At 37.8% G+C, this 15,179-nt stretch overlaps 1 protein-coding gene across 5 annotated transcripts in view; it reads left to right on the forward strand.

Annotated features, from left to right (window-relative positions):
- The window catches only part of BLNK (B cell linker), an 80,982-nt gene that overhangs the window by 54,878 nt on the left and 10,925 nt on the right, over positions 1–15,179 (forward strand). For 4 of the 5 annotated variants that reach the window (XM_057381001.1, XM_057381010.1, XM_057380993.1 and 1 more), the window contains 12 exons: positions 1,197–1,262; positions 4,780–4,836; positions 6,886–6,935; positions 7,900–7,940; positions 8,773–8,929; positions 10,048–10,217; positions 10,679–10,760; positions 11,459–11,539; positions 12,978–13,003; positions 13,536–13,564; positions 13,885–13,980; positions 14,727–14,769. In XM_057381001.1, the coding sequence (XP_057236984.1) occupies positions 1,197–1,262; positions 4,780–4,836; positions 6,886–6,935; positions 7,900–7,940; positions 8,773–8,929; positions 10,048–10,217; positions 10,679–10,760; positions 11,459–11,539; positions 12,978–13,003; positions 13,536–13,564; positions 13,885–13,980; positions 14,727–14,769 (898 nt within the window). The remainder of the gene's footprint in view (positions 1–1,196; positions 1,263–4,779; positions 4,837–6,885; positions 6,936–7,899; positions 7,941–8,772; positions 8,930–10,047; positions 10,218–10,678; positions 10,761–11,458; positions 11,540–12,977; positions 13,004–13,535; positions 13,565–13,884; positions 13,981–14,726; positions 14,770–15,179) is intronic. The other variant, XM_057380976.1, reaches the window with a different exon arrangement.

The raw sequence follows: 15,179 nt of genomic DNA on the forward strand, positions 1-15,179 counted from the left end.
AAACTAATTCAGGTACTTGTACTTATCAGTTTTGCAGTGGGTTTTATTTGTGTGTATGTGTGAAGATTTTTTAGCAACTAAATTACAATATAAAATAAAAACAGTAATGTGAAAAAAAMMMYKKTTTTTTCAAAATAAAGCTGTAATTTTGCTAAAGTGATGGTAAAGATATATTAATGTCACCAATATTCAGATATAAATCTAYAATCAGATTTTTGCTGTTGTTGTTTGAGTCCTATCTGACAAACAGAAGAAATGTAACTCATGCTGACATGCATCCCTAATTGAAGTCTGGCAAGCCTTTCTGAAAGAAACACAAATACTTGCAGACAATCTTTTTCCCCAAACTAGAACTAAACCATTTAGATCTCCTCTCATTCTTTTCATTCCTCATTACTTTTCGTTTATAGACACTGCCAGGTGCCAGCTGGGGCACAGCATAGAAACAGCGAACTGCAGATGATGGCTATTTGTGATGTTTCAAGCAGAACCAGAAGCTGAATCTGTTAGGAAAAAAAACCCAACAAATACCACAGAAAAGCAGAAGCTCTTCTGAGCTTTTCACCTCAGATTTAATGGATCTGGCTAGTTTAGATAATAATACAAGCTGCTCTTATAGGTGTAGTACATTGTTGTTGGAAATTTTGGAGCATTTTGCTGGACACCTGTTTCTCATGACTATACATAATTCTTTTCTTTATATCAGCAGGTACCACTATATCATTTTGCTGTTAATTAATAGTTTGAGTTTTCAGCAGGAGTTAAAGATGTGCTTGTGAATTATTTGTCCATTTTTCTCATTGTAAATTATTTGTCCATTTTTCTCATTTCTCATTTGTGTCCCATGTAAAGTCAGAAATCAGAGGACATACCTATTATAGCTGTGCGGTGTTGTAAAGTCCGTTCTAGATAAAATATTAACACTGAAATATTCTAAATTAATTATTTAGGCAATGTTTTATTTTTTCCGATGCACTTACTCTTTAATTCATTGTTTATACTGTACTTAATTGTATTAAGAAGGATAACACAAAWAACTCTAAAGAGCTCTTTAAAAGGGAGGAAAACTTCATGCAGAAATGATTTCACAATTAAACTACTTACTGAGATATATTAAACATATTTTTTCTTAATTTATATAAATGGTTGTTCAACCACTTGGTAATTTAATGCTGGTTTTGTTCAATATCTTGCAGGAAGCTTCAAAAGATGGTGCATGACATCAAGAAAAATGAAACTGGGATAATAAACAAGTTCAAAAAGTAAGTTCTCAGTGCCAATCCCTAGTTTTATCGATGTGGGGAAGTTTGGATTATGAGCATAGTGTTGTACTGTAGTGGTGGGACTGTGCCATTCCTGGGGGATGTACTTTGGTGCATGTAAAGAGCTTCAGTGCAGACTGCAACGTCCAGAATTGTCATCAGTATTAAGACTATCATAAAGTAGTTGCAGAACTGGAATCCAATTACACGTTTTGTTTGTAACCTTGAAAAAAAAAACAGTATTTGAGTGAAGGGTCTTTTTCTTGGATGTTCTCTGGGAACGGTCAATGCTTTTTGCTTGCATTGTGCCTTTCTCCTTAGGCAACTGTTTAGGCTTCTGCTGCAATTAAGTTGAATTTGAGCTCCCTCTTGAACCAACTAGTCAGACATCATACTTAAAATTCCCATAAAAATGCTAAGTCYCCCTGTGTTTCAGTTTCAAAAAACAAAACCCAGCGTTACCTAGCATCCTTATTCCAGTAAAATGTGCTGAACACCCTGCAGATGGGTGTCATGTGCATGAAAGTATCATAAAATATTCATGTGTATTTATACATAGAAATTCCAGTAATTCTGCATCCCTGTCAAATGAATACACTGCTCACTGTTTCCAGTCAAACATCTATTTAAAGCAATTAGCTATTTAGCACACTTTTCTTGATGCAAYAGCTCATTTGCATTGGAATCCCATTCAGATGAGATTTTCTCAATCTGATGTCTTTCTTTACATGGGTCATTGGCAACAAAAGTATTTAAGTACTTTTAGAAGGTAATTACTACAGTATATCTGCAGCATTTCCAGGACAGTCATATTGCACTCTGAGGAGCAGCAGGACTGCCTGGCTCTCCTGTTCCCCACCAAGGACGAGTAATTTGGGCTCCAAGCCCTCCTTTGTGCTCTCATTTCCACAGCTGTGTTTCTATCCACAAACCCTGAACAGGCTCTGATGGTGAAACACCTGATATATTAGATAGATTGTTGAGATTATTTTTTCCTGTATTCATCCTCTTTCACTCTAAGATTGCTGCAATTCACAGTAATTCATTTGGTTAATGAATACTTACTTATTTCCACCAAGCACAGAAGGAAATTTTCCCTTAAATTTCCCCACTTTCAACTGCTTGKGGTTTTAATTTAAGTGTGTTTTTGTTTTTAACACAGTGTTCACCACCCATCTACAAAAAACTCATTTTCACCTGGGATTTGCTCACAGGGAAGAGCTGTTAGGCTTCTGGTGGGCTTTTGGAGGGTAGGAGGTTAAAGAGGGTCTCTTGTAGTTGTTGCTCTTTAATAAAGGGTGGCTTCCTACTTCACAGTATAGTTTAAGTGTAATTAATAATTTTCCAGTGAGCTCAGTTCAAAAGCCTCAGAGAGGAAAGCAAATGACRGGAACAACAGAAGCATCTAAGGTTTGTAATTTGAGGCTACAAAGTGTCTCCCATAGTTGGCTGAACTTGAATTCTGTTGTTAATCRGTTGCCCTGATTGTGTGTCCTTCCTGGAGAGTAAGAGGGAAACAACAGGATAGGGAGAAATAACATGAATCAAATGTGGCAGAAGCTGGAAAGATCATCAGTAAGTGTCAGAGACAAGATTGTTGCTATAGCACAGCAATTCTTTGATTTGCTCTAGATTGAAAAAAAAAATAAATACTCATAAAATCTCTCTTGAAGTATGACTGCATAAAGCTCACATTTCAACTCCCCCAATTAAAAGAACACAAAATATAATAATCTTTCTGATGCTACTGTGATTCACCTGGGTCATATCAATCTTTTTTGCAGTTATGAAGATCAAAAATTTAGTTTTTAAAAATTGAAGAATTTCTAGTATTTGCACGACTCCAGAGCCCAAGTCTTGAACCCAGCACATAATGAAATTTGCAATAAAAGCATGAGTCCTAAACACTGATAAGGATATGTACAAGGGGTGCTAAGCTTTACAGAATTAGAGCTGGCTGTGTTCCTCGCTATGTGCCCTTTGGGGGCTTTTTGTTTGATTGTGGGTGCTTTTTCTAAAACATGTGGTTATCCAATTGGTCACTATTTCCATTTCAGTTAAAGGATTATTTTATTAAATGTCCAGATTCTAAACATGACTGAAGCAGGAAAAGTTGCATTTAAAATGGGATTTTTGTAGCATAGATTCATCTATATGCTGGGGAAAAAAATCAAAATCAAGCCTATTATAAGTAGAAATAATTTTAGAGAATTCAAATAGTGTACTTGCTTATCTGAAGCCTAAAGTTGTTGCACAGATATATACTGTAAGTCTCTGCTACGCAAATTGAAAGATTTATCGAATATTCATTAAAYACATTGGACTTACTAGCAGTTTTTAAAAAACATTAAAACATTTTTAAAATCTAATTATGCAGAAATGTAAAAGTTCTTGCATCAAGACTTGCTCTCCAGTCTAGTTCATCTGTGGGGTGCAGSTGGGGAGGGATTCATCTACTATTCATGTGTGTTTTAAAGGTCTGTGGAAAGCAGGCTGAGCAGTCCTGGTAACAGGAAAGAAACTGACAGGTTGTTTTTTCATTGCTTCAAATTTTCTGTTTGTTCCCCATTCTGACTTAACATTTCCTGGCAGTAAAAATATTGGCCACTACAGGATAGCAGTCACCTGCTTGGCCTTAATCACATGCAAAACTGTTTACAACACTGAGTCCCAGCTGCTGTACAGAGCATGGTGTCAAGGAGGATTATGTACTCAGGTGTAGCAGCAATGAGTGTAGCCAGCATTGGATAAATAATGAGAGCTGGGGGCATTTTTTGTCATATTCACATCCTTAATGCAGAACAGGGCAGCAGAGAAATCATAGGTTCRTCATGTAGGATGGTTGCCTATGCTTGAAACACACTGTAAAAACACAGCACTCATCTGTAAATCATAAGCCTTAAGCCTCAGCATATTATAGAGGAGAAATCTTGGAATTTTAAAATGGATTAGTTTCTTGTCTTAAAAGTTGCTCTGAATTTCTGTACCGTGCATTCTGCTCTTGTGTGAGAGGCATCTATAACCCATTCTGTGAAATGTCCCAAGTGCTACCTGGTTGTTTGTTGAAGCTACAATGTACTAGGATTAAACACATTTAAATATGCCCACTCAGTTGGATGGCATTTGATTCTTCCAGTCCTTTCTCATTAACTCCAGGGRACAGGACAGTCAATTGCCATTCTGCAAGGATCTGTGTGGCCAGTGAGGTCAGAGCCTGCAATAGCTGGGTAACCACGCCCTGGCACAGGRTTGTGTCTTTGGAGCTTGTGTGGTGGTTTGCACACTGGGTCAAGTTCTGTCTCCTGTAAAGTGAAGCTACAGCTGATTTCAAAAGAGCCTGGATTCCAGTTCTGGCACTCAGAGAATCATACCAGCACAGTGAAAATSACTTCTTAAGTGGATTTGAATTTTAGAATAAATAACATATTTGGAGAGATTGTAGCAAATATAGATGTGGCTGTGAACTGTTTCAGCTCTGTGACAGAAACATTATTTCTTTTTTTCTATTGATATTCAGGTTCCAAAATGAACAAGTGGCCTTAATTTGCAAAACTGGGAAAGATACTTGGGATCGGTATGCTATTCCATAGCTGCACCATAGCATGATAGGCTGCTTAGACACAGACCTCTGTTCTGTACCTCGTGCGCTTTCGTTATAACGTATTTACATTTTCTGCCAGGGCCACTGCCAGGATTTACAGGGGCTGGGACCAGGTGTGGAAGATTTCTGCTCAGCACCTTAGAAATGACGTGTGATGTTGTTTAAGCCATGTACTTTATACCGTGACACAGACATCCCTTTACTCTTGCCTGAGTTCCACTATTTTCTGAGTCTCCAGCATTTCTGAACAACTCACAATAGACAAGTTGCAAAATACATCAAGAGATCTTGGGTTCCCCTCCCTAAGACCTGAGATTTGCCCTGGCAGTGGCCTTGGGATTTTCTTTCTAACATGGCTGTGCTAACCTGGACAGAAAACCAGAGCAGGGCTGTTGAGAATGCTTGTTCATTTACTGTTTGTGCACTCAGTTATATTGTGCTGCAGGGAGTTAAAACCTYGGAGGAGGCAGCTGTCCATCATTAGTGTTCTTAGCGATAAAAAAAGCAAAATAATCTTGCAAAAATAATCTTCCTGGTTTGTTTTTTGTTTTGGGGGAGGGGGGATTGAGCTTTTTTCAGTCTTAGCAATGCCCGCAACCGTTTATTCATTGATTCATGCATGTGCGTGGGGTGGTTTTTGTAACTATCTGAGCAACAGAATTCCATGAATTCAACTCAGAAGTAGTCAAAGCAGACAGGAAAAGTTTGTGAGCTGATGTGGTGGTGCCAGCGTGCCTTGTAAGCTGATGGAGTGGCCAGCACGCCACCACCTTGAGTTACAGTGGTACCTGAACAATGATGTCTAGGCAGCAACTCAGGACCTAAATACTGAGTGTCAAATTCTTGTGGTAAAGCAAAATTTGTAAACATTATTGCTCAGAGGTCCCAAGAAAACATTTAAAATTCTTTGGGGATTTTTTAAAAATTATTTGCTTTTTTTTGTTAATGAATTTGTTAGAACTGAGGAATGAATGAAGTTATCAGTTCAGTGGACATAGGTGAGGTCCATGGTGAGGTCTCATCAGTCTCATCAGCTATAGGGAAGCTGTCAGACAATGTTCAAAAGCCACTCTGAGGAATAATTTTAATGTCATCAATTATCTTGATGTTTTATCTGGCTAAAAAACCCAAAGGGTTGTAGCTTTTCCCCTCTGCAGAGGCATCAGYCTGGCCTCTGATGTCACACATGCACTGTTCATCTTCAAACCCAAATTCTTCTCTTTCATTACAGGGTGATTAAATAATTCAGCTGGCTGTAATTCAGTGTCTTCTTTGGACAGCTGCAAGTTAGTAAGGAGTATCCATGAATACACACACACACATATATACACACAGAAATATATATATGTTTACACATATTTCTATTTCTGCTTGCTAGGTATATACACGTGCACACACAGATAAACCTATATGGCCATAAAGATCCTTTCAGTATTTCTACAAATTACCTTTTGATTTACTTGGTATAACAAATGCCATTGTAACAGCTTTTRCCAAAAAAGGGACATAACATCATAAAATAAYAAAAAGTATAAAAAGAATCTGKCACTGAGAGACCCAGTGTAYAATTATACAATAATCAGCAAATCRGTGCATGCAAAATTATTGTGCTAAAAATACAAATTGAGAGTACTACACCACTTTCTTATGCCATGTCTTAGTAAAGCCTCTGTGAACCTGAACAGATTTTCATTTTCCAATAGATCATTATTTATCTCTGCCCCCTATCTTATCTCTTTCTGGAAAGGAAGAGGAGAGGGGGTGAGCAAGGCAGCTGTCCTTTCAACATATGTTCTCAGTGGAAAGAATATATTAAAATCTCAGATTCTATTTTAATCTTTTATCCATTTCTAGCTTTTAAAAGCATTCTTCTACAGCCATTTGCTAAGCATCTGTGATAGTAATCGGTATTTCTTCAGCTGCAGGTATCTTTTGTTATCAGCTTTTTTATGTGTCTGGCTAATGCTCCCTTCTAGTGAATGTTACTTATGAGATCATAAACATAATCATTATCATTTACAGGCTTAAAAAAAAGTCACCACCAAGCCTACCACAAAGGGATTATGCTTCAGGTAAGGCTGTATGGATGTAAATTTAAACTGCATGTCTATGTTAATTTGCCATCTATATGCCTAACAGTATTTCAGTTATACATTGCCTCGTAATTTGTTTTTAATGAGAGAACAGGATACCATTATCWATAACTCTGAAGACAATTCACACCTTTGAAATGAAAGGCAAGCAAGAAATGATGAATTGTGCCGGCATGAAGGGTACCAAGTAACCACCGTTTCAAAATCAGTCTTTATCAGGGTTCTGTATCTAGGTGACTGTAAAAACAGAGGAGAATTTGCATCCAGTCCCTCCTTGTACAGACTGTGATGTGAAAGTAAATAGGGAAGAAACTGAATAAATGCATCATTACAGATTCAAAATCTTAATACTATTAATGTAATGATGACATCATGAATTATCTTAGYGGTAGACCTCTACTTGCTTATCATATAGCACCACCCACAAACTAGTTYGTGGCTATTTTTACAAGTTAACAGCCATCTTGATAAGATAAGAATTGAAGCAAGGAGGTCAGAGTTTRGAAGTTATCCGGTAACTGTTCCCTGTTTAACATAAACAGTTGTRATCAGTGAGCTGTCTTGGCGCTTTAACCAAGAAACAAGAAGGTGCAGGGCCTAGAGCTTGGCAAGAATTCCATTATCTAGAAATTGTCACCCCTACTTAAAAATGAGATGGATCAGCAGGACACTGTGGGTAAAGTGCATGCTCTGCTATCCAGACCATGTGCAATTTGTCGTTTTCTAACACTCTCCCAACAGCTCTGAAAAAATTTGTCAAAAACAAGTGAGCAGGCATTTAATTTACTATTCAGCCAAAACYAGATGGGTTGCTCAGAACTGTTTGGAAATTTTGCTCACTCTTTTTTAACAGAATATGATAAGTATAAATTGAAAAACAATCTAAGATCAACATTTATGTTCGCTATTACATCTCCTTAAATAACTCTAATGTTTGGTTTAGAACATGCAGACAACGAAGAGGAGCAATGGTCAGATGATTTTGTAAGTACATATTTTGGGCTAGTAGGAGGTTACTGTAGCAACAAGTTAGCACCAGAAATAATAAGAAAAGTTTCTTTTTAAATCATCTAGTTGTGGATGAACTAAATACTACTGAATTATCTTATTTGTTATATCAGCTTTATTCACAAGTAGMCACTGATTTTTAGCTGCCTCAATTTTTTTACATTCAGCTTAGAAGTACTTTCAGAAGCACTGTCAATGGTGGCCATGAATGCTGAGGGTTTGGATAAGTAAGCACGTGGCATCAGTTTGAGGGACTATAATAATTTCAGAAATCAGTAAGAATCTTTATTTGGGGGAGGAAGCGTGGGAGAGGTGAGGAGAGGAAAGACACTTCTTACCAGAAATGAAAATTTCTGCTAAGATTTTAGAAAGCATTAGAATGAAGCAAGTCATGGTTGTCAGCCATGTAAAGTAATGTGCAGCTATCAGCCTGAAGTGGCCAGTTTCCTTCTGGAGTCAGATCCCGAGTACCCTTTTAGCAGGAAARGGAGAGGAAGTGACAACATGACAACATAAAAAGTCACAGCTGCACCTAGAAAGGAGATGTCCTGTGAAGGGAAACAAGCTGTTGATCCATAATTKGAAGACTGAGCTCTTGAGGTGAAAGTATTCCTTGGAGATAGCAAGCAGACATGGAGAACTTGGGAGGAGCAGAAGGGGAGGAGGCAGGAGAGGCTGTTTGCTCAAAGAGGAAGCACTAAAAGGGAATATGATGTGTCCAGTCAAAGTGCAAGGATATTTGTGTCATACATCGCTTTGAAGCCATAAGTATCCTATGAGATGAGAAATGGGAAGTTCTGTTTTTTAGGACAGTGATTATGAAAATCCAGATGAGCACTCTGACTCTGAGATGTATGTGGTCCCCAGTGAAGAGAATCCTGATGACAGCTATGAGCCACCTCCAAGTGAGAAGGAGAAAAAGAAGATTCCCTCTGCATTCCCTATTTCTAGGGGTGAATATGCAGGTAGTTATGGAATAGTTGAGTACCTCAGCCTGATAATTGCTTTTTGATCAGTACCAGAAGAGAAGCGACTTCAAATGGACTAAACTGTCCTTTCCTCAAGAGTTTGTTTTCAGTTATGACACTCAGGTCTTAAGCATTCAGGACTATGATTTTTTTTTTTTTTAATTACAGCATGAAACAGATTAGTGTTGCTCATAGTGATGTTTATAATTTTAATGTGTCCTAGAGACTTTGATAGACATCTACTAACTACAAAATTGAAGCAAGGTTGTGGGAGATACTATTAATTTGGCTCCAGATTAATCCACATATATAGATTCAGGAATTCCTGTTAAAGATGAGGCACATAAGAACAGACAGGTCCCTTCTTAATCTTCTCTGTTTCTCCAATCATTATACCAAAGRCAGTAAAACAGTAGCCCACATATTCACTTCCTATTGCCCTTCAAAATTGGTACTGAGGAGGATAAATATCCTGAAAAACTCGACAGGATCAAGATTTTATTTACATCAGCCCAATTTAAAGGGAGTTTTTTTCTTTCTGTTTTAATTCTTTTCAACCATGGACAGGTTGCATTGAAGTAAATGACAGTTAGCTTCAGTTAGATGAAGATTTGAGACATGATGAAAAGAAACATTGACATGCCTGCTTTCATTTTTGTATGACACAAGGCTGTTACTGATTGTAGAATATTCATCAGATTGTTAAAATACCACATATGTACTCAAAGAAGTTTACCAGCACTTCACCTGTGTGTTCTTTGAAAAGGGAAGGACTTGTTAAAATGACATCTCAGAGAGCCTGGCATAATTTATGTTCCAGTGTYATTTTTCTCGTGTGTCTCATACACCACCTAGCCACCACCTTTTCCCCAAGGAGTTAAAATTGTTGAGTTGTTCATATGACAGTCAGTGTCTAGGCACCCTCTGCAGCCTGACACAGAGGGTAAGCTGCCTCCTTGAGCAATGARACAGGATCTCTTTGCACACAAATCCCAACATCAGGGCCAGCTATGCTCAGATCTTCCTTTTGACCTGTGCTGCAGCCACAGTAGAAGAAAGGGCAGAGCCTAATGTGTGATTTTTACTAAATCTATTATTTTCTACCACATGAAAAGACAATCGCACCAGTCACCAGCCGCTTCCACCCATCAACAAACCTCTCCCAAGCACGCCCAGTCCAGCCCTGTCCAGACCAAAGAAACCATGTGTGCCGTCCATGCCATCGCCATCTCCTGCTGCRAAACCTAAAGTGCCACCAAAGCCTAGGGAGTGCAGTGATGATGAGGTAAAGTTTACAGATGTGCTTGTTTTAACTGTGTCAATGTCACAGCAATGTCATGCCCTGGTCTTTTTATCAGTCTCTCCAGTATAAATCATTTTGCACATCACAAATAGTGACCTGCAAGTACTGATTCCTGGGGACAGATGCCTGCTCTGAGTATCAAGGAGCCTCTTTAGGCCATGGAATAGCTCCTGACCATCTGTAGCAAGCTGCAGGCAAAAGGGAGAGACCTCTCCAAGGAGCAAAAGGAAGCGTGGGCTTCCACCCACCAGTCAGAACTGCAATAATTTGGGAAAGGGTTTTCAGGCATTGGGATTTCATTCCACATACGATGATAAATGTCTGAAATAGGAGTTACTGACAACTATTGTAAACTGCTGCCAGGGCTTCAATCCCAACAGTTTGTTGACATGATGACATGATGGAGGTTTAACTGATAGATTTTTGTCCTGCATTTCTCATAGGATAATTACATTGTGCCAGTGGACAATGAGGAYGATAACTATATTGAACCCACAGAAAGCAGCATGTCTCTACCTGCAAGATGTGAGTTTTAGTCATTTAAGATAATAATTATTGCTTAAGAATAACAGTGAAGAAAAACTGGGTCAAGTTAATGTCTGTTTCTAGAATTCAAAGAGTAGAGATGCAGCTATTTGAGACCACAGCCTGCAAAAAGCAGCTGGGTTCTTTGGCTTATGGCAAGGCCAAGGAAAATTAACTTTATTGGAAGCCATGTTTAATTTCTTCCTTTCCCACTCAGCTATTTCAGAGTCCAGCCCTTGTACAAGCAGGAGGCTATTCATGAAATATGACCTGCCTCCTCATCCAAGGAAGCCACAGCATCAAAATTCTGTTTGCTGAAATGCTTTAGGAAAACAAGATATTTCAGTAGATAAAGAAAGACTTTGATTTTTTTTTTTATCTTACTATTTGAAGTATATTTAGCTGGAGAGTGAAACTACTACAGCCCAAAGGGGAAAAATAAATGGAGAAGAGTATGTAGTTCTGCTCTCTGGAAGGCAGAAATACTGAATCATGTTTCCTTTTTAAAATGAGAGCTGCTTTCTGACTCAACTGATTTATTCAAGGTCAACAAAAAGGTTGTCATTTGGACCTACTTAATATTCATTCATATTATATAAATATTACATATAGTTTGTTAACATGCATATATATATATAAATGTGTATATATACACACATGCACTACTAAATATGTACATGAATAAAATATGTTTTTAGCTCCTGTGAACAGATTTATGAAGAAAACAAAGCCAGCCCCTCCTATTTCTCCAAAACCTTCTCTTACTTCTGATATGCAAGGTATGTGGAGTTTTTGTCACTACTAGAATAAAATAGTCTAAGACTGCAGAATATTAAATTATGCTTGATGTTTTCACAACACTAACACTATGACATACTAAAGTAAAACAAAAATACGCTCCCCTTTAGCTTTTCTGTGTTGTTAGCAGTTGCTTTATCTAGCTTGAAGAGTAAATCCATTTTAAGCATGAATAAAACTAGACAAAGTTATTTGCCATTTGCCCCTAATTAGTTTATTTTTAGTCTTTTGCTTTAATGGAGGAACACAAATGGATCAACACAGCAAAAAGAATTATAGGACTCAGTATATCAGTAATCCCATTTCACCACACTAATCAAGACCCAATACTTTTAGACCATAAGAATTAATCACACAGAAATCCTGTACAGGCTGATGTCTTGCATGGCCTTTCATTACGGTGTTCCCATTGAAGTTCTGTAAAGAGCAGTTTATTTGGAAAAAGAAACAAAAGCAGAAACAAATAAGAGGAATCCTATTTGCTTTTGTAAGTGCAGATATACTAGTTTAATCACCCTGTGCCAACTCAGAGTTGTTTTGCATCCTCATTATCTCATTAATTGCTTGGATGTAACCTTTACAGACATGACACAGTTCTTTAAAAAGCTTTGCATATTCATTAGCAATGTGTTTAGCTTTAAAGTCACAAACTACAAGTCATAAACTAAAAGTTTTTTCTGAATTACTTAAGATTTCATGAGTTATTTTCCAGACATTTTTAAAAGCCCTTTTCAATCTCAGCCTTTCTGTAAATCAGTGCCGAGCAACAACCAGCTCCTGACAGATGTTACTAAAAAATCAAACGTCTCCCCCTGGTGGGAGCTGGGACACTTGAGTGCAGTACAGTGATGAAACCTGACATCAAATTTATTGAAATAGGATTCTATTTTCATTGAAGAAACGGGGCATAGATAAAGATGCTGCTGGTTTGTGCTCTTAAGATCTATGAATTAAAATATACCTGTGGGTCAGAACTCAGRGAGGGATGCTGGCCATGCAAATGAGCCAGTTTGTATTTATTACTGGYCGGGTTTCTTCCTCCCTGAGTCAAGGAAAGGCTGAACACTAGTACAGGTGTGATAACACACATTTTTCAAACCGACCCAGGTTTGTATAACACAAGCATTCATCTTGATTTGGGGGTGAGAGTACGGCAGGGGAGAAAAAACAATAAAAATGTTTTGGGGTGGGAGAAAACTTGATTAATACAGTGACTGTGCATCACAATTCYTGTGATTTCACCTGAAGTTCCCACTTAGACAGGGGATCTTGCTACTCCAGGGGTTTGGTGGCAGATTATCCAAGTTATTTTTCCAAAGTCAGTAGTACAACTGATAGAAATTCAGGTCAATTTTTATGGTAACAGCAGTATGTTTCTGTTAACTAAAGAWTGCTTTTTATTTCTTCCCTGTCCTACAGAAGTCTATGAGGTTCCTGAAGAAGAGGTGAGACCTTTCTAATAGTATGACTCCCACRGCCCATAGACAGGGTACAAATGTGATTGTGAGAAAAGATTATCAGYCTTTCAAAAGGGGAAATTGGGAACAAATCTCTTTCTGCACTTTAAGCTTCCTGACACTCCCTCTGCAGAAAAGCTAGCAAACCATTTCACARGAGTAAATGGGAATGGGGAAGTCTCCCAGTCCTCTGTGATAGGGATCCAGTCTGTGAAGCAGCAGCCTAAGGGAATRTTTTACAGAAGCAGAACTGCAGCAGAGGAGCAATGACAGTTCTGACACAATCATTTTTTTCCCACTTGCTGGTACTGACATAACATATGGCCAAAGCAGATTTACTGATGTTGAGTTCTTGCCTCCCCCATCCTAATGCAGATTACCAGACAGAGCTCTAGTAGAAATCTATATCACAATGCAAAAATAATAGTTAATCTTGATGTGGTAAYATAAATAGGATCATGCAAATTTATTTATGGAATCAAAAAGTGAGCAAAAATATTCAGCACATTTTCTCTTACAGGAAAAGCCATCACCACCACTGATAACCAGGTAACCCATTGTTGTGAATCTTTGGGCATTATTTAAAACTGTCAGAAAATATATTTTATCATCCAGGCACTCTTTGTCTGATAATTCTTTCTCTAGAAGAAATACAGTAACAGAAGTAAAAAATATATACAGTAAATATCTCTTCAGATTATCTACACTCAGATTACAAACTATTTGTRTGTTAATTTCAATAACCCAAATGTAACACATATTAAAAAGAAATACTCTTAAGGGTACTTGTCAAATTTTGAGGGGGTAGGGGAAAAGAAAGAGAAGTTTTCTTTGTATTCGTGATCATTAAATGTAATTTTCCTTTCTAGRTTTACCAAGCCACTGATGTCTATCCCTGCTCAGAATACAGAGCACTCCCACATGCACAGCGTGACCAGAGAGTCACCTAAGCAGGATACTTCCAGGTAAGGCCACAGAAGCTTAGATTAATAGGAAATATTAGCAGAGAAAAAAAAAAATCTTCTCTCTAATGTGTAGCCTTCAGACAATAAACAATTATCAGGACACTCAAATAGCYAAGGATGTTGGGACAAGATGCAAACCAAGAGTTCTCTTTTCTTKATGAACTTCTGTATTCAAGCCAGTTTKCTTCTGGATAGTATTTTCTGAAATATGCCTTGAGGGATCCAGTACAGGGATAAAATATCTCTGCAAGTTTAAGGTCCCATTAGCCATTTCTGCACCTTTGCAAGTGAGATGGTTTTGCAGTTGTACAGGACTGCTTGTAAAGAAACTGGACACAGTAAATCCRTTATTTACATTCCAGGTCTCTGGAGGAAAAGAGAAAAATTATAATTGAGTATGCAACCTATTTCAGTCCTGTGTTTCCAGAAGTACAGAAAGCTACTTCATAACCCCTGCCTCATCTCTAGAACAATGTTTTACAAAATATGTCATGTGTCCCAGGGAGAACAGGAGGCACCCACAGCACSGTGTGTGTGAGGGTGTTTGGTGACGTCCTGTGCAGTCACAGGGGACTCAAGCTCATCTACAGCAGTTCCACACCAAGGGCACATCACCACAACCACTGTAGCTGTGCAAAGCTGAAATTAATTTAATGCAGTCCTCCTCTCTAGATCTTAAAAAGCGTATCTGAGCAAATTAAATAAATAAATCGTATCCATCATAACTTATTGTGTATGTTTTTCAGAAATATTTTGCCTCTCCCCAGAAGTCGTCTTCATCCAAAAACAGTGAGTAATCAATGACCACTCTAAAAGAACATGTTAAACCTGATYCTGTGTTTTAGATATAAATAGATGGATGCTTTTTATTATCTGGATTAAATAACAGAAACAGATGACCAAATGTCAGATTCATCCAATATTGTGATTGTTTCTATTAATCTTTTGGACAAAGAGCATTGGGCATCTGTATTGATCCAAGAAAAAATTCAAATGTTTTAAAGGACATATGTCTCAGTCCACAAAAATAATTTMTTGTACTAAAAAGTACCAGTTGAACTTCAGGAACATGATTTTAAGTAACAAACCATGATTTTGCCCAATCTGAAGCACTTTTCCCTGAGCCTTATTCCTCTCAGATGGTGAATGATGAATGCTTTCTGAAAATGGAAACTTTCTAAAATGTCAGGCTGGGTAGT

The sequence above is a fragment of the Malurus melanocephalus genome, unplaced genomic scaffold, assembly GCF_030028575.1.
Source record: "Malurus melanocephalus ecotype Western Australia unplaced genomic scaffold, MMel_1.1 scaffold_12, whole genome shotgun sequence".
NCBI classification, from domain to species: domain Eukaryota; kingdom Metazoa; phylum Chordata; class Aves; order Passeriformes; family Maluridae; genus Malurus; species Malurus melanocephalus.